Source organism: Panulirus ornatus, chromosome 17 (assembly GCF_036320965.1).
Source record: "Panulirus ornatus isolate Po-2019 chromosome 17, ASM3632096v1, whole genome shotgun sequence".
NCBI lineage: Eukaryota > Metazoa > Arthropoda > Malacostraca > Decapoda > Palinuridae > Panulirus > Panulirus ornatus.
The window spans coordinates 22,938,012-22,961,162 of NC_092240.1; the positions used below are offsets into that span (position 1 = coordinate 22,938,012).

Below are 23,151 nucleotides of genomic sequence, written 5' to 3' on the forward strand. Positions count from 1 at the left end.
CACACAACCATAACATGCCACATCACCCAGACAAACGCTGGTCACAATTCCCCGTCTCCATTCTCGACATCATCCAACACTACAAACATCATTCTCGACATATAACACAAAACTTAACGCTCACGATGCTACAATCAACAACACGAGGCATGTTGTGTTTCCAGCCAGTCATGGCATGTTGTGTTTCCAGCCAGTCGTGGTATTTTGTGTTACAGCCAGCCATGGCATGTTGTGTTTCCAGCCAGTCATGGTATGTTGTGTTACAGCCAGCCATGGCATGTTGTGTTTCCAGCTAGTCATGGTATGTTGTGTTACAGCCAGCCATGGCATGTTGTGTTTCCAGCCAGTCATGGTATGTTGTGTTACAGCCAGCCATGGTATGTTGTGTTTCCAGCTAGTCATGGTATGTTGTGTTACAGCCAGCCATGGCATGTTGTGTTTCCAGCCAGTCATGGTATGTTGTGTTACAGCCAGCCATGGCATGTTGTGTTTCCAGCCAGTCATGGTATGTTGTGTTACAGCCAGCCATGGCATGTTGTGTTTCCAGCCAGTCATGGTATGTTGTGTTACAGCCAGCCATGGCATGTTGTGTTTCCAGCCAGTCATGGTATGTTGTGTTACAGCCAGCCATGGCATGTTGTGTTTCCAGCCAGTCATGGTATGTTGTGTTACAGCCAGCCATGGTATGTTGTGTTTCCAGCCAGTCATGGTATGTTGTGTTACAGCCAGCCATGGCATGTTGTGTTTCCAGCCAGTCATGGTATGTTGTGTTACAGCTAGCCATGGCATGTTGTGTTTCCAGCCAGTCATGGTATGTTGTGTTACAGCCAGCCATGGTATGTTGTGTTTCCAGCCAGTCATGGTATGTTGTGTTACAGCCAGCCATGGCATGTTGTGTTTCCAGCCAGTCATGGTATGTTGTGTTACAGCCAGCCATGGCATGTTGTGTTTCCAGCCAGTCATAGTATGTTGTGTTACAGCCAGCCATGGCATGTTGTGTTTCCAGCCAGTCATGGTATGTTGTGTTACTGCCAGCCATGGCATGTTGTGTTTCCAGCCAGTCATGGTATGTTGTGTTACAGCCAGCCATGGCATGTTGTGTTTCCAGCCAGTCATGGTATGTTGTGTTACAGCCAGCCATGGCATGTTGTGTTTCCAGCCAGTCATGGTATGTTGTGTTACAGCCAGCCATGGTATGTTGTGTTTCCAGCCAGTCATGGTATGTTGTGTTACAGCCAGCCATGGCATGTTGTGTTTCCAGCCAGTCATGGTATGTTGTGTTACAGCCAGCCATGGCATGTTGTGTTTCCAGCCAGTCATGGTATGTTGTGTTACAGCCAGCCATGGTATGTTGTGTTTCCAGCCAGTCATGGTATGTTGTGTTACAGCCAGCCATGGCATGTTGTGTTTCCAGCCAGTCATGGTATGTTGTGTTACAGCCAGCCATGGCATGTTGTGTTTCCAGCCAGTCATGGTATGTTGTGTTACAGCCAGCCATGGTATGTTGTGTTTCCAGCCAGTCATGGTATGTTGTGTTACAGCCAGCCATGGCATGTTGTGTTTCCAGCCAGTCGAGGCACTGTTGTGTTTCCCGCCAGCCAAATTAGGGACCCCTTTATTTGTACATAACGAAACTTACTCTTTATAATACACCGCTGTTTATAACATCTAGAGGACAATAGGTGAATCCTACATCCCAATCAATTACCGTATATCTTTACATATAGCTTCATAATACCCTACATCTATGACCTATTTCCTCTAGTAGTAAATGATGGCCATATTTGTGCATAATTTGTCAAACCTCAGAAGTTACTTTTACTTGAGGCGATAATAATATTTACTTCCTCAATAATACATTTACCTTACTAGCAACGTCTCGGGTATAATATTCATTACTCGGTTATCATCATTAATGTTCCAGGTCAACCAACTGACACCCTCCCTGAATCTGGCCTTAACTTTAACCCTCTGAGTTTCTTGATATTACCCACCGATACTGAGAGATCTATAGTAAATAGTTTCCTATTTTGGATCTGCTGTAAATACTATGATAATAAGTTATGATGAAAATGAGTGGCACAAGTCTACCATACTTGTTAAAAGATTAATTACATTATTCACACAGACTAAAATAATAACAATAATAATAATAATAATAATAATAATAATAATAATAATAATAATAATTTGTAAATTAAGCTTCTCAGCATATTTATACTTTTAAGTTCTATGTACATCATTCACAAACGGAGTGGTACAAGGTAAAGAAATAATGAAGGTGGATCCTAGGGTTACGCCCTGTTCTCTGTTGGGATGAGCTTACAGACATTGGTGAACCACGCCTCCCTGCCACCATCAGAATCGCGGTGCCTGACGTAAGATGTTGACTGAAAGCTTTCCGAACCAATAAATGCGTATCTTAGCATCTATATTCTTGCATGAATTCTTCATTTCAAAAACTAATTTTCAAAACTGAATATCAATATGGACACTGACAAGAAATCCATAAGTTTGCCGTACGAAAATGCCAAGTGCCTACTCAGCTCTTTTCTTGGGCACCCAGCAGCAGACCGACGCGGGCACAGAAGCAGAGGCAATGGCGAAGGGAGGGATCTTCGTTGTTGCAGCTGCCTTCATGGTGGCTGTGGCTGTGGCCGAAGACGTGGCCACGGAATGTGGGGAGTGTGACAGGTACGTAGGATAAAAAGTGTAAAATAACGCGGCTGTGACGAGAAAAAAAAGTGGACGTTAAAATGCCACTTACCGATATTAGCTTGAAATTCTAACATGATCTGATACTTTGAAGATGCTGAATTTTGACAGTAAATAAAGACATTAATTGGGTGTGTGAATGTTGATAGTGATTAAGACTTTCACAGGGTCATGGAAACAATATATCAGTGGGGCTTTACAAAGGCAATGTTGTAATTTGTTTATCCATTGTATTTTTAAATTACTCTAAGCCTCTTTCTAAGAAAGAATCCTGTTGTTACCCATAGCCTCATTCTACATGATCCTGTAGCCCAAGGGTGCGTTACTTCCAGCAGCAGGGAAATGTACACTCCTTGAGTGAAAAGTGCTTTGACCAGAGTGTACTCCCAATGATATATTCTCTCGTGGTGTAACTACACGCAGGCCAGTTTAGTAAAACACACACACACACACAGTGATGGGGGCTGATGGGGAGGTGATAACAAGTAGTGGTGATGTGAGGAGATGGAGTGAGTATTTTGAAGGTTTGTTGAATGTGTTTGATGACAGAGTGGCAGATATAGAGAGATTTGGTGGAGGTGGTGTGCAAAGTGAGAGGGTTAGGGAGAATGATTTGGTAAACAGAGAAGAGGTAGTAAAAGCTTTGCGGAAGTTGAAAGCCGGCAAGGCAGCGGGTTTGGATGGTATTGCAGTGGAATTTATTAAAAAAGGGGGTGACTGTATTGTTGACTGGTTGGTAAGGTTATTTAATGTATGTATGACTCATGGTGAGGTGCCTGAGGATTGGAGGAATGCTTGCATAGTGCCACTGAACAAAGGCAAAGGGGACAAAGGTGAGTGCTCGAATTACAGAGGTATAGGTTTGTTGAGTATTCCTGGGAAATTATATGGAAGGGTACTGAGTAAGAGGGTCAAGGTATGTACAGAGCATCAGATTGGGGAAGAGCAGTGTGGTTTCAGAAAAGGTAGAGGATGCGTGGATCAGGTGTTGCTTTGAAGAATGTATGAGAGAAATACTTAGAAAAGCAAATGGATTTGTATGTAGCATTTATGGATCTGGAGAAGGCATAAGATAGAGTTGATAGAGATGCTCTATGGAAGGTATTAAGAATATATGGTGTGGGAGGCAAGTTGTTAGAAGCAGTGAAAAGTTTTTATCAAGGATGTAAGGCATGTGTACGTGTAGGAAGAGAAGAAAGTGATTGGTTCTCAGTGAATGTTGCTTTGCGGCAGGGGTGCGTGATGTCTCCATGGTTGTTTAATTTGTTTATGGATGGGGTTGTTAGGGAGGTGAATGCAAGCGTTTTGGAAAGAGGGGCAAGTATGCAGTCTATTGTGGATGAGAGAGCTTGGGAAGTGAGTCAGTTGTTGTTCGCTGATAATACAGCGCTGGTGGCTGATTCGGGTGAGAAACTCCAGAAGCTGGTGACTGAGTATGGTAAAGTGTGTGAAAGAAGAAAGCTGAGAGCAAATGTGAATAAGAGCAAGGTCTTTAGGTACACTAGGGTTGAGGGACAAGCCAATTGGGAGGTATGTTTGAATGGAGAAAAACTGGAGGAAGTAAAGCGTTTTAGATATCTGAAAGTGGATTTGGCAGCGGATGAAACCATGGAAGCGGAAGTGAATCATAGGGTGGGGGAGGGGGCGAAAGTTCTGGGAGCTTTGAAAAATATGTGTAAGTCGAGAACGTTATCTTGGAAAGCAAAAATGGGTATGTTTGAAGGAATAGTGGTTCCAACAATGTTACAAGGTTGCTAGGCGTGGGCTATGGATAGAGTTGTGCGCAAGAGGGTGGATGTGCTGGAAATGAGATGTTTGAGGACAATGTGGTGTGAGGTGGTTTGATCGAATAAGTAATGAAAGGGTAAGAGAGATGTGTGGTAATAAAAAGAGTGTGGCTGAGGAAGCAGAAGAGCGTGTGTTGAAATGGTTTGGTCACATGGAGAGAATGACTAAGGAAAGATTGACAAAGAGGATATATGTGTCAGTGGTGGAGGGAACGAGAAGTGGGAAACCAAACTGGAGGTGGAAAGATGGAGTGAAAAAGATTTTGAGTGATCAGGGACTGAACATGCAGGAGGATGAAAGGCGTGCAAGGAATAGAGTGAATTGGAACGTTGTGGTATACCGGGGTCGACGTGCTGTATGTGAAGCGTCTGGGGTAAACCATGGAAAGTTGTATGGGGCCTGGATGTGGAAAGGGAGCTGTGGTTTCGGTGTATTATACATGACAGCTAGAGACTGAGTGTGAACGAATGTGGCCATTGTTTTTTCCTAGCGCTACCTCGCGCACATGCGGAGGGAGGGGGTTGTCATTTCATGTGTGGCGGGGTGGCGACGAGAATTAATAAGGGCAGACAGTATGAATTATGTACATGTGTATATATGTATATATATATATATATATATATATATATATATATATATATATATATATATATATATATATATATATGTATACGTTGAGTGTATAGGTATGTATATGTTCGTGTGTGGACGTGTATGTATATAAATGTGTATGTGGGTGGGTTGGGCCATTCTTTTGTCTGTTTCCTTGCGCTACCTCGCTAACGCGGGAGTTAGCGACAAAGTATAAAAAATAAATAAATAAATATATATATATATATATATATATATATATATATATATATATATATATATGATGCACAGTATACCCGGCGGTGCTGTATGGATGCAGGGAATGGGCCGTAGATAAGAAGAAAAAAACAGTGCGGAACAGGGTGATTGTGTTACAGATGATAGGTCTTAGGATAGTATGTGGTGTAAGGATGGGTAATGGAATAAGTGATGACAGAGTAAGAGAGAGAGAGAGAGAGAGAGAGAGAGAGAGAGAGAGAGAGAGAGAGAGAGAGAGAGAGAGAGAGAGAGAGAGAGAGGATGAGCTAGTTACCTCTGCGTTGGTAACGACGAACAAATATATATGAAAAAAAATACATTATTCAGGTTACCCAATGAAAAGGAAACACGAAGAGTTGTTACATATGTACAGTGTAAGTACTTAAACAATCTCGTCACGACGCACTATGATACCACAGACTGGTGACCAAGACTGAACTAACACGGGTGTTCTGGGTGTGTCTCACCAGGTCAAGCTGCCCAGAGGTGGAGGCCTGCCAGGATGGCAAAGTGCTGGACGCTTGTGGGTGTTGTGAGGTCTGCGCCGCGGGCCTAGGCCAGCGCTGCCAAACCCAGGCCCAAACAGACTACAACCTCTGCGGAGAGTACCTCGTCTGTCGCACCCGTACCGACACTGGGGTGAGTTACTTCCTCTATAACACTACTGCTTAATATGGAACTGTATCCCGCTCTTCATAACTGGGGTGAGTTACTTCCTCTATAACACAACTGCTTAATATGGAACTGTATTCCCGCGCTTCACAACTGGACGAAAGCGTGGTGCTGCTGCTCTCGTTCTGGTAGTCTTAAAGCCAGACCACATCGCTTGGACTGTGGTCTGTGTATCTAAACTCGATTATACATGGCAATGGAGAGGGGGCTTTTTACTTCCAAATATTTGTTTTTCATTCTAATTGAATAAGCCTCAGGTATCGTCTGTTAGATAACAGTGGGTATACATATTTTCACATATGTGAGTGTCTCTGCCTGCCATGTACGCAGGATTGAATACCTTCCTTGTTGACATATACGGAGAACCACCTGATAAACAAGTACAGGAGGATCAGTGTCTCATACAGACACCGGGATAGCCTGTATCCACAAACAGGATGTGGGATTCTGTTCATCAATCTTTCACAAACTGTGAAGAGGACGCTGGTTTTTAGCACTTTTGGAAGCTGAACGACGGGAGAATGTGGTAAGCCTTTAACATCTGCTTATGTGGTGTTCAACAATTGTCAAGACGGCGGAGTGAACACAACTTTGAGGCATGAGGGGTGGGTCAGTGACCAGACGTGTCCACGCCCGGTAGGCAGGCTCACAGGGTTGCATTATGCCCAACACAGTTTCAGTATAGAATTAGTTACAGCGTCCGGGAGGCTGATGCTGACACCGTGTAACCACATACAATGACGGGGGGAACTAGAGAGAAGATTGTTGTCACTGATGGTATTGCTGTTATCTGATCCTTGAAGATGACTTTCAGAGCAGATGTACGTAAATGCAGGGCAGTGATGTGGATGGTATATGCAGTAATATATTTACACAAAAATATAATGTCTTTACATCATCGGCACGATTAATATTACTGCAGGTTATATCCGTATAGAATTGCTACATTCATATAATAAATTTATAATAAATTTATAATAAATTTGCGAGTTACGTCCTGTGTTACGTGTGAGATGGAGAGAAGTATGTATGTTTGTGGACTTAAGGCCCGTAGCGCACGTGTGAGTGAGGCAGACATAAAAGACAGCTACCTGGGCCAAAGGAATGTAACTCTACTGCCACTGAAGTGCTCTCTAACTGCGCAGCTATCATTTACTTCTCAGATACCCAAGAGAGAGTATTACCTGTAACATATCTACCTGGTCGATTGATGCCTACCATTCAGAGAGAGAGAGAGAGAGAGAGAGAGAGAGAGAGAGAGAGAGAGAGAGAGAGAGAGAGAGAGGGCAGCATTCCTTTTGAATTATTATTATTACTACTATTATTATTATTATTATTATTATTATTATTATTATTATTATTATTATTGTTAGATATGGTTGTGCGGAGGAGGGTGGATGTGTTGGACATGAGATGTCTGAGGACAACATGTGGTGTTAGGTGGTTTGATCGAGTAAGTAATGAAAGGGTAAGAGAGATGTGTGGTAATAAAAAGAGTGTGGTTAAGAGGGCAGAAGAGGGTGTACTGAAATGGTTTGGTCAGAGAGAATGAGTGAGGAAAGATTGACAAAGAGGATACACGTGTCAAAGGTGGAGGGAACGAGAAGTGGGAGACCAGACTGGAGGTGGAAGGATGGAGTGAAAAAGACTTTGAGCGATCGGGGCCTAAACATACAGGAGGGTGAAAGGCGTGCAAGGAATATAGTGCATTGGAACAATGTAGTGTATCGGGGTCGACGTGCTGTCAATGGACTGAACCAGGGCATGTGAAGCGTCTGGGATAAAGCATGGAAAGTTTTGTGGGGCCTGGATGTGAAAAGGGAGCTGTGGTTTCAGTGCATTATACATGACAGCTAGAGACTTGAGCGTGAACAAATGTGGCCTTTGTTGTCCTTTCCTAGCGCTACCTCTCACGCGCGGTGTGTGTGTGTGTGTGTGTGTGTGTGTGTGTGTGTGCCATTTCATGTGTATCGGGGTGGCGACGAGAATGGATGAAGGCAGCAAGTACGAATATGTACATGCGTAAATGTGTGTATGTATACGTTGAAATGTATAGGTATGTACATATGTATGTACATATCTATATATGCGTATGTACATGTGTAATATGTATATGTGTGAATGTGTATGTATACGTTGAAATGTATAGGTATGTATATGTGCATTTGTGGGCGTTTATATACACGTGTATGTGGGTGGGTTGGGCCATTCTTGCGCTACCTCGCTGATGCGGGAGACAGCGACAAAGTATAATAAATATAAAATAAGTTATTATTATTATTATCATTATTATTATTATCATCAGTTGTTGTTGTAGTAGCAGCAGCAGTAGTATAATGCCATTCCAGGACTCCCTTTTAAGGGGCTCCTGGAGCTTCAAGACAGTGAGTCACCTTCATCCAAAGTTAATCCTTGGAGAAGAGTCCCGACAGGTGGTGTTGGAGCACCCTAGTGGCAGTGGGTGTGAAACATATCAACACTACAAGTGATTCGCACGCAGCCAGGGTTGATGACTTTGACACAGCCTGTTGCTCTCCCTCCCTTCCTACCATTGTGTGTGTGTGTGTGTGTGTGTGTGTGTGTGTGTGTGTGTGCGACACTGTGTGTTCACTGGAAGACGGTTACTACTTGAATGTGTAGCTCCGCCTTCTGAGCTGGTCGGCGAAGGTGTGGCTCCACTGAGGGAGAAACCCACCTCTAGCAACACATATTATTAATGTGAATTGCTTTAAAGACATCCTTCACAGTCTTCATAAGCGAGACCTATAGAGTGTCACAAATTACAATGAAGGAATCACTATACATGTACACCAAAGTACTGTCTTGATGATCGGCAAGGCAACAACATTACGTAATAGCGGAAGAGGCCTTATAAGGCCTTAACTAAAGTTTGCGAGTCGTACGTTGATAGTAGGCTGCAGCTGTACCATGAACTGGTTATCCTGCATTTTGACTAATCAGTCTGAGATTATAGCACCAAATGTTCCACTTGAAAAAAGGAAACAACGGAAATTTTAGTTCCAATTCACTGTTGTTCTCATGCTGTGAAATATATATCATCGTGATTTAAAATCTCATTATAACCGTAAAATACAAATTTGGAAGTTTCCATGCTTGAAAATGTTCGTAAGCGTGCTATCTTAATGCTGCATGTAAAGTGGCATCAACACGAAGAGCAATCAAGATTCATTTTTTTTTTTTAAGCTTGCTTGTAGTGCATCACTATTACAACCGTAGTGCATGGTATGCCTCTACAGTAATGAAAGTGAATCACTATTAGTCCAATCATACTAGATGGAGGGCAACTATGGCCTTGAGGCAGCTCCGTAAACAACAGCTGGTGTCTGATGTCAGGGTAACTGCGTGGCAAACGTGATCTCGCACCCTTGCTTCAACCGAATCTAAAACCAAGACCCTAAATACATAATATTTAAGAGTAGAGCTGTTTATTATATTTAAAATATTAGGCATTATAACCACTGCTGCGTCTCCGGTGATCTACCAGGGAGCTTAAACTCTACCTAGGGGATCGTGGCCGAGTTATATAGTTAAAACTATACAGTAAATGATAAATGAAACATATGATACGGAATAACTGTGGTCTTCTGCTCTTGTAATTCATCTATATAATTAAGGACGAATAAATAAGACAAAACGATCAAGTCGATAAAGCGAAGTATACCTTAACACGATATGTCTTGACTGCCTGGCATAGGCTAGGACGTGTGCATGTTTGTACACATACATTGAAGTAAAGGCGTATTAGAAATTTATAAAGGTTAAGAGACGGGATAACATGAGTATAAATATCTCTCCCCGAAACACACAAACAGTAATCACAACAGGAAAAGTCACTGAATTCATAAATAAATTAACAATGTGTCGCCTGCGTGGTATGGCAGACACAAAGACGACTCATTTCATTTTGAAATTTGCCTTTCCACGATCAAGGGAAAGTTAAGCTTGGAATTCAATATTATATATATATATATATATATATATATTTTTTTTTTTCAAACTATTCGCCATTTCCCGCATTAGCGAGGTAGCGTTAAGAACAGAGGACTGGGCCTTTTTCGGAATATCCTCACCTGGCCCCCTCTGTTCCTTCTTTTGGAAAATTAAAAAAAAATGAGAGGGGAGGATTTCCAGCCCCCAGCTCCCTCCCCTTTTAGTCGCCTTCTACGACACGCAGGGAATACGTGGGAAGTATTCTTAATCCCCTATCCCCAGGGATAATTATATATATATATATATATATATATATATATATATATATATATATATATATATATATATATATTATCCCTATCCCTGGGGATAGGGGAGAAAGAATACTTCCCACGTATTCCCTGCGTGTCGTAGAAGGCGACTAAAAGGGAAGGGAGCGGGGGGCTGGAAATCCTCCCCTCTTGTTTTTTTTGTTTGTTTTCCAAAGAAGGAACAGAGAAGGGGGCCAAATGAGGATATTCCCTCAAAGACCCAGTCCTCTTTTCTTAACGCTACCTCGCTAACGCGGGAAATGGCGAATAGCATAAAAAAAAAAAAAAAAAAAAAATATATATATATATATATATATATATATATATATATATATATATATATATATATATATATATATATATATATATTATCCCTGGGGATAGGGGATTAAGAATACTTCCCACGTATTCCCTGCGTGTCGTAGAAGGCGACTAAAAGGGGAGGGAGCGGGGGGCTGGAAATCCTCCCCTCTCTTTTTTTTTTTTAATTTTCCAAAAGAAGGAATAGAGGGGGCCAGGTGAGGATATTCCAAAAAAGGCCCAGTCCTCTGTTCTTAACGCTACCTCGCTAACGCGGGAAATGGCGAAGTTTAAAAGAAAAAAAAAAAGTGAGTCAGTTGTTGTTTGCTGATGATACAGCACTGGTGGCTGATTCATGTGAGAAACTGCAGAAGCTGGTGACTGCGTTTGGTAAAGTGTGTAAAAGAAGAAAGTTAAGAGTAAATGTGAATAAGAGCAAGATTATTAGGTACAGTAGGGTTGAGGGTCAAGTCAATTGGGAGGTAAGTTTGAATGGAGAAAAACTGGAGGAAGTAAAGTGTTTTAGATATCTGGGAGTGGATCTGGCAGCGGATGGAACCATGGAAGCGGAAGTGGATCATAGGGTGGGGGAGGGGGCGAAAATCCTGGGAGCCTTGAAGAATGTGTGGAAGTCGAGAACATTATCTCGGAAAGCAAAAATGGGTATGTTTGAAGGAATAGTGGTTCCAACAATGTTGTATGGTTGCGAGGCGTGGGCTATGGATAGAGTTGTGCGCAGGAGGATGGATGTGCTGGAAATGAGATGTTTGAGGACAATGTGTGGTGTGAGGTGGTTTGATCGAGTAAGTAACTTAAGGGTAAGAGAGATGTGTGGAAATAAAAAGAAAGTGGTTGAGAGAGCAGAAGAGGGTGTTTTGAAATGGTTTGGGCACATGGAGAGAATGAGTGAGGAAAGATTGACCAAGAGGATATATGTGTCGGAGGTGGAGGGAACGAGGAGAAGTGGGAGACCAAATTGGAGGTGGAAAGATGGAGTGAAAAAGATTTTGTGTGATCGGGGCCTGAACATGCAGGAGGGTGAAAGGAGGGCAAGGAATAGAGTGAACTGGATCGATGTGGTATACCGGGGTTGACGTGCTGTCAGTGGATTGAATCAGGGCATGTGAAGCGTCTGGGGTAAACCATGGAAAGCTGTGTAGGTATGTATATTTGCGTGTGTGGACGTGTATGTATATACATGTGTATGGAGGTGGGTTGGGCCATTTCTTTCGTCTGTTTCCTTGCGCTACCTCGCAAACGCGGGATACAGCGACAAAGCAAAAAAAAAAAAAAAAAAAAAAAATATATATATTATATATATATATATATATATATATATATATATATATATGTATATATATATATATATATATATATATATATATATCTTTTTTCTTTCAAACTATTCGCCATTTCCCGCGTTAGCGAGGTAGCGTTAAGAACAGAGAACTGGGCCTTTGAGGGAATATCCTCACCTGGCCCCCTTCTCTGTTCCTTCTTTTGGAAAATAAAAAAAAAATAATGAGAGGGGAGGATTTCCAGCCCCCCGCTCCCTCCCCTTTTAGTCGCCTTCTACGACACGCAGGGAATACGTGGGAAGTATTCTTTCTCCCCTATCCCCAGGGATAATATATATATATATATATATATATATATATATATATATATATATATATATATATATATATATATATATATATATCTTTTCTTTCATACTATTCGCCATTTCCCACGTGAGCGAGGTAGCGTTAAGACCAGAGGACTGGGCCTTTGAGGGAATATCCTCATCTGGCCCCCTTCTCTGTTCCTTCTTTAGGAAAAAAAAAAAAAAAAAGAGGGGAGGATTTCCAGCCCCCCGCTCCCTTCCATTTTAGTCGCCTTCTACGACACGCAGGGAATACGTGGGAAGTATTCTTTCTCCCCTATCCCCAGGGATAATATATATATATATATATATATATATATATATATATATATATATATATATATATATATATATATATACATAATTGTTCGCCGTCAACAATTCCCGACGCCACCCCGCCTGACGGGAAACAGTATAAATGCATGAAAGAAAAGCAACGCATATACATTCCCCCCCCCCCCCCATACACTCACACCTGATCGCCGTCTCCTTCATAAACAAACTAGCGCCAGGAAACAAACGAAGAAAGGTCACATTCGCTCACATCCACACTCGAGCTGTAATATGTAATGCACAGAAACCACAGTTCTCTATCCTCATCCAGTCACAACAGACCTTTCCATGGCTCCCTTGGCCGCTTCACAGTAAATCGACCCCTTTATATCACATCGTTCCAAATCACTTTATCCTGTACGTACTTTTCATCCCCCTGCATGTTCAGACCCTGGTAATCAAAATATTTTTCACACTAGCCTTCCCTTTCCAATTTAGTCTCCCCTTCAACTTATTCCCTCCAAATCTGCCACATATATCCTCTTTGCCAACCCTCCTCAGATCTAGACGTTATCAAACTCTGCCTGCTCGAGGTTACACCACGAGTGAAATCATCTTTTGCAAAGCTGTAACACACCAGAAGTACAGTCTCGTCTAAGAACTCGCTTCAAAGGAGTCCATATTTCCCTGCAACTGGAAGTAACGCAACCTTGGCCAGCAGGAGCCTTTAGAAAGACATCCCAGGTAACACCAAAATTTCTGAAAAGTTCTGGGGTAATGGTATATAAAGTCAGGAAATATAAACCGTATATACAGTGTTATGCAGGACACGTTAAATCGTATAACATGATTTCTGGACTGACAGGTTGAGGGCTGAACCAGAAGCGTGGTGGGTTGCCAGGCTTGGGCGGATGTTATGAAAGGAAACACACCCACCTGCCCTCCTCGCCTCTCATTGGTTCATTACTTCGCGGCTTCGACGAATGATCAGAGTTGACGGAGGTGGGTTGCCGGGAGATCATTATGGCAGCAATCTTGCTTAAGGTCAACTTTGTATGAGACTTCAACAGGCAATTGATACACGTGTCAGTCCTACTCGAACTTATCCCGCCATATTAGTCTAGATAACAGAGATCGCCTGTCTTATCTCAAGTAAAGTTTCATATATCAGATATGATGACTGACACCTTCGGAGAGCTTTTAATGAACCATACGTAACTAGGTCCGTTTCGTACTTGTTACAATAAATTTATATATGAAATAACTGCGTATTAAGACGGCGATAATATTCTCCAAGTTGCCCTAATGTAGTTTTTTTTTTCTTTTTGCCATCTATGGGCGTTTGGTTCTTATATCAAAAGTTATAAGTACAGAGTATTGCTCAGACAACAGGTGTAGAAATTACCGTGTTTTACAACTTAAGCTATAATGTACTGATGGTGGCATTCTTAGGTTCACTCAGAATCAAAAGTTTGTTCTCAAGAAGAAAGGGACCCAGTTCACGATACAGGAAGATGCTTGCATACCCCATGAGGTCAGTCAACCCGGGCGAGTCTCAGACGATGCCTTTATTATTATGAATATCTTGACAACTCCCTCAGCAGTGTCTGCCCTCATGCCGACCCAGAATACACTTTGAATACGTCACTGCGTCACCTTAAAGAAAACCATACCCAAAAAAGAAAACGATGCATGCCCTGCGGCTGTTTGCACGGACAATATGTTTTGATCTGGTGTTCCTGAACCACCCATGGTGGAAGCATATAACGCATTGGGAGCAGGGATGTGATATATGTACCTGGCAACAAAACATAAACCATTTTTCATTATCATCTTAGAAAGGATCATCATCCTTTGTTACAGCGCACGTCTGAAATGTCAAGTTCATGTAGTACTAAGGAAAAACAAAACAAAAACCATGCCTTGCTTGACAAAATGCGAGTAAAATTTACATCATGAGTTCTCTAGATACACGGTGGATTAGCAGAATGAAAATATAAAAAAAGTAAATTGGGTGAGATAGCAGTATCAGTTGGTTTGTTGTCGGTCATGAGCGCGGATAGAGTAATCTATTACCCAGTTTTTAAAAATGGCTTACATATGAGAAAACGAAAATAAAATCAAATTGAAGGAACCTGAACAGGCAACAGTAAACATAACTGCGTGTCGTAAAAGGCGACTAAAAGGGGGAGGGAGCGGGGGGGGGGGGGGGCTGGAAATCCTACCCTCTCCTTTTTAACATTCCAAAAGAAGGAACAGAGAAGAGGGGTAAGTGAGGATATCCCTCAAAGGCTCAGTCCTCTGTTCTTAACGCTACCTCGCTAACGCGGGAAATGGTGAACAGTATGATATATATATATATATATATATATATATATATATATATATATATATATATATATATTTGCTTTGTCGCTGTCTCCCGCGTTTGCGAGGTAGCGCAAGGAAACAGACGAAAGAAATGGCCCAACCCACCCCCATACACATGTATATACATACACGTCCACACACGCAAATATACATACCTCCACAGCTTTCCATGGTTTACCGCAGACGCTTCACATGCCCTGATTCAATCCACTGACAGCACGTCAACCCCGGTATACCACATCGATCCAATTCACTCTATTCTTTGCCCTCCTTTCACCCTCCTGCATGTTCAGGCCCCGATCACACAAAATCTTTTTCACTCCATCTTTCCACCTCCAATTTGGTCTCCCACTTCTCCTCGTTCCCTCCACCTCCGACACATATATCCTCTTGGTCAATCTTTCCTCACTCATTCTCTCCATGTGCCCAAACCATTTCAAAACACCCTCTTCTGCTCTCTCAACCACGCTCTTTTTATTTCCACACATCTCTCTTACCCTTACGTTACTCACTCGATCAAACCACCTCACACCACACATTGTCCTCAAACATCTCATTTCCAGCACATCCATCCTCCTGCGCACAACTCTATCCATAGCCCACGCCTCGCAACCATACAACATTGTTGGAACCACTATTCCTTCAAACATACCCATTTTTGCTTTCCGAGATAATGTTCTCGACTTCCACACATTCTTCAAGGCCCCCAGAATTTTCGCCCCCTCCCCCACCCTATGATCCACTTCCGCTTCCATGGTTCCATCTGCTGCCAGATCCACTCCCAGATATCTAAAACACTTTACTTCCTCCAGTTTTTCTCCATTCAAACTTACCTCCCAATTGACTTGACCCTCAACCCTACTGTACCTAATAACCTTGCTCTTATTCACATTTACTCTTAACTTTCTTCTTTCACACACTTTACCAAACTCAGTCACCAGCTTCTGCAGTTTATCACATGAATCAGCCACCAGCGCTGTATCATCAGCGAACAACAACTGACTCACTTCCCAAGCTCTCTCATCCACAACAGACTTCATACTTGCCCCTTTCCAAAACTCTTGCATTCACCTCCCTAACAACCCCATCCATAAACAAATTAAACAACCATGGAGACATCACACACCCCTGCCGCAAACCTATATTCACTGAGAACCAATCACTTTCCTCTCCTGCTACACGTACACATGCCTTACATCCTCGATAAAAACTTTTCACTGCTTCTAACAACTTGCCTCCCACACCATATATTCTTAATACCTTCCACAGAGCATCTCTATCAACTCTTATCATATGCCTTCTCCAGATCCATAAGTGCTACATACAAATCCATTTGCTTTTCTAAGTATTTCTCACATACATTCTTCAAAGCAAACACCTGATCCACACATCCTCTACCACTTCTGAAACCCTCTCAATCAATACCCTCCCATATAATTTACCAGGAGTACTCAACAAGCTTACACCTCTGTAATTTGAGCACTCACTCTTATCCCCTTATATATATATATATATATATATATATATATATATATATATATATATATATATATATACATATATTCTTACGAGTCCACGGGGAAAATGAAACACGATAAGTTCCCAAGTGCACTTTCGTGTAATAATCACATCATCAGGAGAGACACAAGAGAGAAATATAAGTCAGGTGATATACATCGAAGAGACGAAGCTATGTATATATATATATATATATATATCAAAGTTTCCCTGAGAAGATTTTGCACTATCGAAAAAACACGAACTCATCATAGTATAAATGTAAATTGACAGCTGTATGAAAGTTAATTATGTATAGAAAGTATGCTGGTGGAAGTATACCTATACTAATCTCTTTCCCAAAAGTAGGCTTACTTCGTTGATGTTATGATTCTATTGTTTGATTCAGTACGTCATATATAAGAGCAACCATAAGCTCCAGTTAAATGGCAGTCCCTCCCTGGTAGATTTATTTTTCTCACTTTGTGGGTCGCTGACAAGGCGGGCACAAAGAGGCGTCTGTGTGCACTCCTCACCCTTCATCCTCTTCAAGCTGTGGTGCAACTTAGCTTCAGTCGATTACTAAAACCATTTATTTTGCTTATGACTAAATATGTATAACATGTACTGACAAAATAAATGTCTGCGTTTGACACCCAAGACCGTATAACTCTGTAGGGAACTGTAAGTGTAATACTGCTTGTTGGGCTCCCTTGCCAAAACCATTTCCTAGTTTTGGGCTATATCGTTACCATGATGTTCACAAAAAGTTTCCTTAGTTCTTGTTTATTAGTCATAACATACATCTAATGGATTCATGCACTGGATTTCTCGTGATTAACTTTGCCAGTCTACCATCAAATCATTATCATTACCACAGGCTTTAACTGATGTGACTGTCAAGTGATTGGGGTAAAAAAAAACGCAATGGCCAAAACGAGTGAAAGTGGACCAAGGCCTTCATAAAACACTTTGTTGATAGCTTCAGTTTGTTCACATTAGCTTCGTCACGTATTCACTTTTTATGGCTCGTTTGTAGGTTGCACAGTCTAGCGGGGGAGCATTTCCCTAGCTCTGTCTTATCTCGTGCAACACATCTTCCAACCATCTGGTTATATTTCTCTCAGATAGAGACCTTGCGCAGCTAAGCTGTGTTAATGTGTCGCAACTCAAGATGTTACGCAGCTCAGCTGTACCTTGTGTCGTCTCTTGCTTGAGACATCCAAGTAATTTTGCTGTTCTTGTAATTCTTTCTCTCACATCACGTACAGCTCTTTTGCTTTTATTTCATATCGTTCGAAACACCATGAATCTCATATATGTCTGTGACGCATCTTGTTCAAGACAGCTACAACTTACGCGTCCTCTTACATCAACTCGTTCCAACATTTATTAAGCGACGACTAAGGTTCATCTCGATCAGCACCCCTTGCAGTAGAGTCTGTTTCTAATGGCCTTAGAAGAACAAAAAGTTTATCCGGCTTAACACACACACAATCAACCTTGCCATCACTCTACACATAACAGGGTCATTTTTTCATAAAACAATTAAGCTTGAATACGTACGAACTTGCGCTACCTTAAAGTAGCAGTTTATCACTGCCTTTTCGGTATTTGTTGTGGTATCAGTTCTGTGGTTTGACCTCGTCATTCTCCAACTGAAATTACTAGACATAAACACTACCAGCAATTTTTTCCCCTTATATATGATCAAAGTTGACGGTTTTAACTCAAAGAGGTATATGTTCACACATACAAGGCGGTGTTTGGTAAAGAGGCGTCTGGCGGGCGCGGGATAAACAGGAGTGTGGCGCCATGTTGATAACACTAGTTGGGACCTTTTCTGGTTAGGCTTTAGTGAGCCAAGAATTTTTCCCCACATGTGTGATATCAAGTAAAAAAAACACAGCAATTTAGTTTTACATATTTCAAATTCATGTATTATTAATCCTATGTTTTTCTTAACTCTCAATTCTTGGCAAGACAACAAAAAGGAAGGCACCGATAGCGTTCTCCAGTCCTACGCATCTCCATCTGGATACTACTGTATAGCTTAGGCGCCTTACTGTATACCTTACCAGCCCCGAAAGAACACGGAGACTGAAATGAGTAAACTGTTTATTATAGTACAGAGCTCGTAAATAATATACTCTTGCAAAACATGTTGAAAGTTATCTGGAGTGCCTTACGAATAATTATATATGTAGGAGGGTTTGTACTTTAAAGTTACAGTGTTTGTACCATATAATAGTAAAGATCATCTTCATTTATGGATAACTTTCGTTTACTCTAACCATTCGAACAACTTTTTCTACGTCCGTTTTTGTTGAAATCTATCTTCTTTATCGCTAAGAAAATACTAGAATTGAGGAGTATTTTTTTTTCGGGCTGCTTGCTAAGGGATGTCAGTAGCGGACAAAATGACTCCATTTATCAAACACCAGGCTGGCCAACCCACCCACACAGTCTTGGTGTTTTAACCTTTGAATGCCAAGTCCTGTGACAAAACTGTCGTAGAATCCGGATGCTTAATGCATATGTTATACCCTTGGCCTTCTAGTCATGAATTGTTTTGCCGAAGAAAGGGTAAAAATAGGTACTAAGGTTTTGTAGAAGAGAAAGAAGGGTAAAAATAGGTACTAAGGTTTTGTAGAAGAGAAAGGTGGGTAAAGGCAGTTTCTTGGGTTTGGCAATAGGGAAGGGAGGGTTAAGTCAGGTGCCAAGGTTATCAGCAGAAAAGAGAGGGTACAGGCAGAAACAGTTTTCATTTGAATTGAACATGGAGGTTACTGCCGATTATATTCGAACGAAAAAGATTATTTTGCTTCCGTTTAGTCTGTTCTTCATATATTTCTCCTTCCAGTACTACATGACCAAAACTCCAGCATTTGACCTGACCCATCAAGGGAATAGTGTCAAGGACATGGTGAAGAAATAAAGTTTTTCCAAGGTGCAGCGATGTTCCCATGGAAGCACTGATGAGTTTCTCGAGGATGAAAATGTGTCCGTCGAGGGTAAGGTAAAGATGAGTCTGTCGAATGTGTCTGTCGTGGGTAAGGTAAAAGATGCGTCTGTCGAATGTGTCTGTCGTGGGTAAGGTAAAGATGCGTCTGTCGAATGTGTCTGTCATGGGTAAGGTAGAGATGCGTCTGTCGAATGTGTCTCTCGTGGGTAAGGTAAATGCGTCTATCAAGGGTAAGATGAAAATGCTTTTGTCAAGAGTGAAATGAATATAGTGTTTGTTGATGGTAAGACTAAGATACATTTGTTGCGGATGAAGTGAAACAAAGTTTATCAAAGATGCAGTGGAGATACGTTGTTGGAGGGAAACATACAGCACACACTCGCGAATGTCATTTCCAGTACACTAAAGTATCCTTTTTGGCATTATGGGTCGCAAAAGCCCTCGTACTTGTATATTACAAAACAATGCTCACTGTACTGACACAGGCATGCACCTAACAGGCCTCCTACACCCAGTTTTAACACCACCCCACCAAACGTACACTCAATCTGAAACTACACTCCCCAGACATATACGAGTTACTCGTTCCCTTCTGTGTACTGGACACAATTCATCTCCGACATAACAAACACCCTCTAAAACATAAACAAAGAATACAAATACAAAGGAATACAAAAGAATTGAAACAGCAACATACCAATGGGTCCTTTCTAGGCTTTTGGTGAGAGTGGAAGATATCAAATACTCATAGAATCGTGTGGTAAAAGAGAATAATCTGTAAACTGTCATTTTCACTATGGAAGCACAAATAATAAAATCGTGAACTTGAAGCTAAGTATTTATAAAGTCTATTGTTAGACTGCTTTCAGCCACTCTATTTTCTAGCTTTCTAGAAAATCGTTCCATATGTTAACAATCCTACTGAAGAAAAAGAACTTTGCCTTATTCGAGGTAAATCGTTTGCCCACAAGGATATATCCATTACTAGGAATAAAATCAGACGGGTCAGGTCTTAGGTAACTTGATAGATCAAGATTATTAAAGCCTTAAAACATTTTCAATACTCTTAACCTCTTTTCTAAGCTGAATAGGTTCAAGTCGTTTAATCTCATCTCGTTGGATTTGTTTCTCATTCCAGGAATCATCTTGGTAGCTCAAGAATCTTCACGCCCAATATTCATCGTCCACAATGGACACTAAACACTTAGTTGTCCTTTCCTCTACCCACAAGCATATCTTATAACCAAATTCAGCCCACTGACAGCACGTTGCCCACTGTAAACCACATCGCTCCAATCCATTGCCCCATATGCGCCTCTCACAAATTAGTAAGGTACTTTTAGGAACCAACAATCAGAAGCTTTATTTGTATACATCCTCTCTATCTTTAGTTTCTAATGTACCAAAACCAAAGACTATCAACTACAGGTAAGCCCCATACATTATGTGATCACTTCATATGCCCTGTTTCAGTCCCCTGACAGGACGTCGCTTCCATATACATCGGCCCAGTTAATTTTATCACGGCGCGTTCCTGAATGCTCAGTTCTCGACGCCCTACATCGCTCCACTCTTCTTGTCTTTTCCTGGGTCTACCCATCCCTAGTCTTTCCCCCACTCCTTCCTTCCTTGTTCTTCCATTCATCACATCTCGTTATATCCGATTTTCAGGACATTCTAGCCTGCCCCCTAAAACAGACTATCCTCGCAAACTCCTCTCTGATAACTATTTTTTACTCAGACCGCCTAACACCACATATCGTCTTCAGACCTTTAGTTTCCAACAGATCCACTTCTGTTCCTTTCTTTTGCGCACTAAACCTGAGACTCTCGTCCACACAACACTGAAATGTCACCTGTAGTCAGACATGCTCCATAACGATCATAGGACCTTATTCGCCAGTAGAAGACGGTAATGATTCCAGTTATAGTTCAGTCTTTTTAAAACACCGAAGCATCTCGGTTGATAAAGCACATAACACTAAGAGGGAGTAAGGGGTATATAGTGGGTGTGATGCGTGGGCGGTGGTGGTGAGGTGGAGGCTGACTGTTCCCTCCATCATAGCGGTGACGTCAGCCAAGACCCCTCAAACCCACCCATCTCCCACCATGCTAACACTTGTTTGGCTTTGTCGTGTTTTCATGTGCTGATCAGAGCCTATTGCCTTTTATGCTGCTAACAGTAACTTTTTCTCAAAATCGTTAAATCTTACTATATTAGGAAATGAACTGAGGTCAGACAGTCGTGGGTCAAGTCGCATCACAGCCAGAGGATATAATATACGTTTCACCGAGAAAAACGTCTCATGCCAGTGAAATGTGATATGCCAGTGGTGCTGTGGCCTGGGTGTATGTGGAGTGTGGGCAGCCTGGTGTGTTCACATCCTGTTCACATTATCTTGTGTACAGAAACAATATTGTGTCATGTGACTGTTTTTTTCAACAGATTTTGAATACTTCATTGTACCACCAGAGGTACTGTATAACGAAAATGTTACTGTCATGTTCCTAAGGTGAAATTTACCGAAACGAAGAGCTGTAAAGTATTTCATAAGTTATGTACCAAAGTCTCCATCATACTACTTGAGTTCACGCACATTAGCTCAATCCCAATTGAGGTTAGCAGTTTTGCATATGTGAGAGGCATACGTTAAGACATGTAATCGTTATGGTAAAGATGGAACGTTATTCTTGCACAAGATGCATATCTATTATAGCTGTTGTAGAGCCAAGTGAATCTTACAGAGCGAGGCCCGTAAGTGAATGGCATCGCATACAAAGCTGACGTATAAATGTAAAATGAAAATCAGACATTCAGACTATGTGCCCACCTTTATGCATCTGAGAAAAATCAAACGGAAATGGGATGTTGGTGATGATACTGTAATTCAAGTTTACTTGATATGGCATTATAATTAATTACGCATCATTTCGAAAAACACCGGGCATATATTATAGAGCGACTGTACGTGGTCTTAAAATTATCAAGAAAACGTGTTCAAGATTTTTCAGTCGGTGAATGTATACCCTGACGTTAACAGCATTCATGACCCCGACAGCTGACATGCTTAAACAACCCAACCTTTTTTTTTTTTTTTTTTTTAGGCTCCAGTACTGACTGAACGAAATTCCACATCAAGGCCGGACCTTAACAGAATGAAATAGAGAAATTAATGAAAGGGAAGAAGAGACAGAAAAAATATAGTAGAGATGTAGAATTTCCGTATTTATTATTGTTCAATGACCTATGATTAGAATTACTAGTTACGTGGTTTATGGGGCATAAACACACCTAGTGATTTGGTGCCGGAAAGGCAGTTACGTATAAATGTATTAACAGAACACTGCTTGATGTGAGAAACTAAATAAATAACCGATATTAATCGGAGATTGAACATGGAAAAGGGTGTAAGGCACGAACAGGGTAAGAGAATTGGTGTTGCGATATTCTAGGGAAGACCTGCTGTTAACGGGCTGAACCAAAGCATAGAAAGTGATCAGGGTAAATCACAGGTAGGTTTGTGAGGGTTCCCTGTGGATAGGTTCTCTGGTTTGGACGATGATACTTAACAGCTAGAGAGTAGATGTAAGGAAATGAAGCTGTTCGTCTGTTCTCGGTGCTACTTCGCGACGCGGGAAACGATATATATATATATATATATATATATATATATATATATATATATATATATATATATTTATACTTTGTCGCTGTCTCCCGCGTTTGCGAGGTAGCGCAAGGAAACAGACGAAAGAAATGCCCCTCCCCCCCATGCACATGTATATACATACGTCCACACACGCAAATATACATA

General features: G+C 41.4%; 2 protein-coding genes across 2 annotated transcripts in view; one reads left to right on the forward strand and one right to left on the reverse strand.

The window, feature by feature from the left end:
* Positions 1-23,151, reverse strand: part of Vps28 (vacuolar protein sorting 28) — a 142,722-nt gene that overhangs the window by 100,368 nt on the left and 19,203 nt on the right. The window lies entirely within an intron of this gene.
* LOC139754629 (insulin-like growth factor-binding protein-related protein 1) overlaps positions 2,513-23,151 on the forward strand; it is a 56,301-nt gene continuing 35,662 nt past the window's right edge. The window contains exons 1-2 of the mRNA XM_071672124.1: positions 2,513-2,694; positions 5,823-5,991. Of these exons, the coding sequence (XP_071528225.1) occupies positions 2,528-2,694; positions 5,823-5,991 (336 nt within the window). The 5' untranslated portion in view covers positions 2,513-2,527. The remainder of the gene's footprint in view (positions 2,695-5,822; positions 5,992-23,151) is intronic.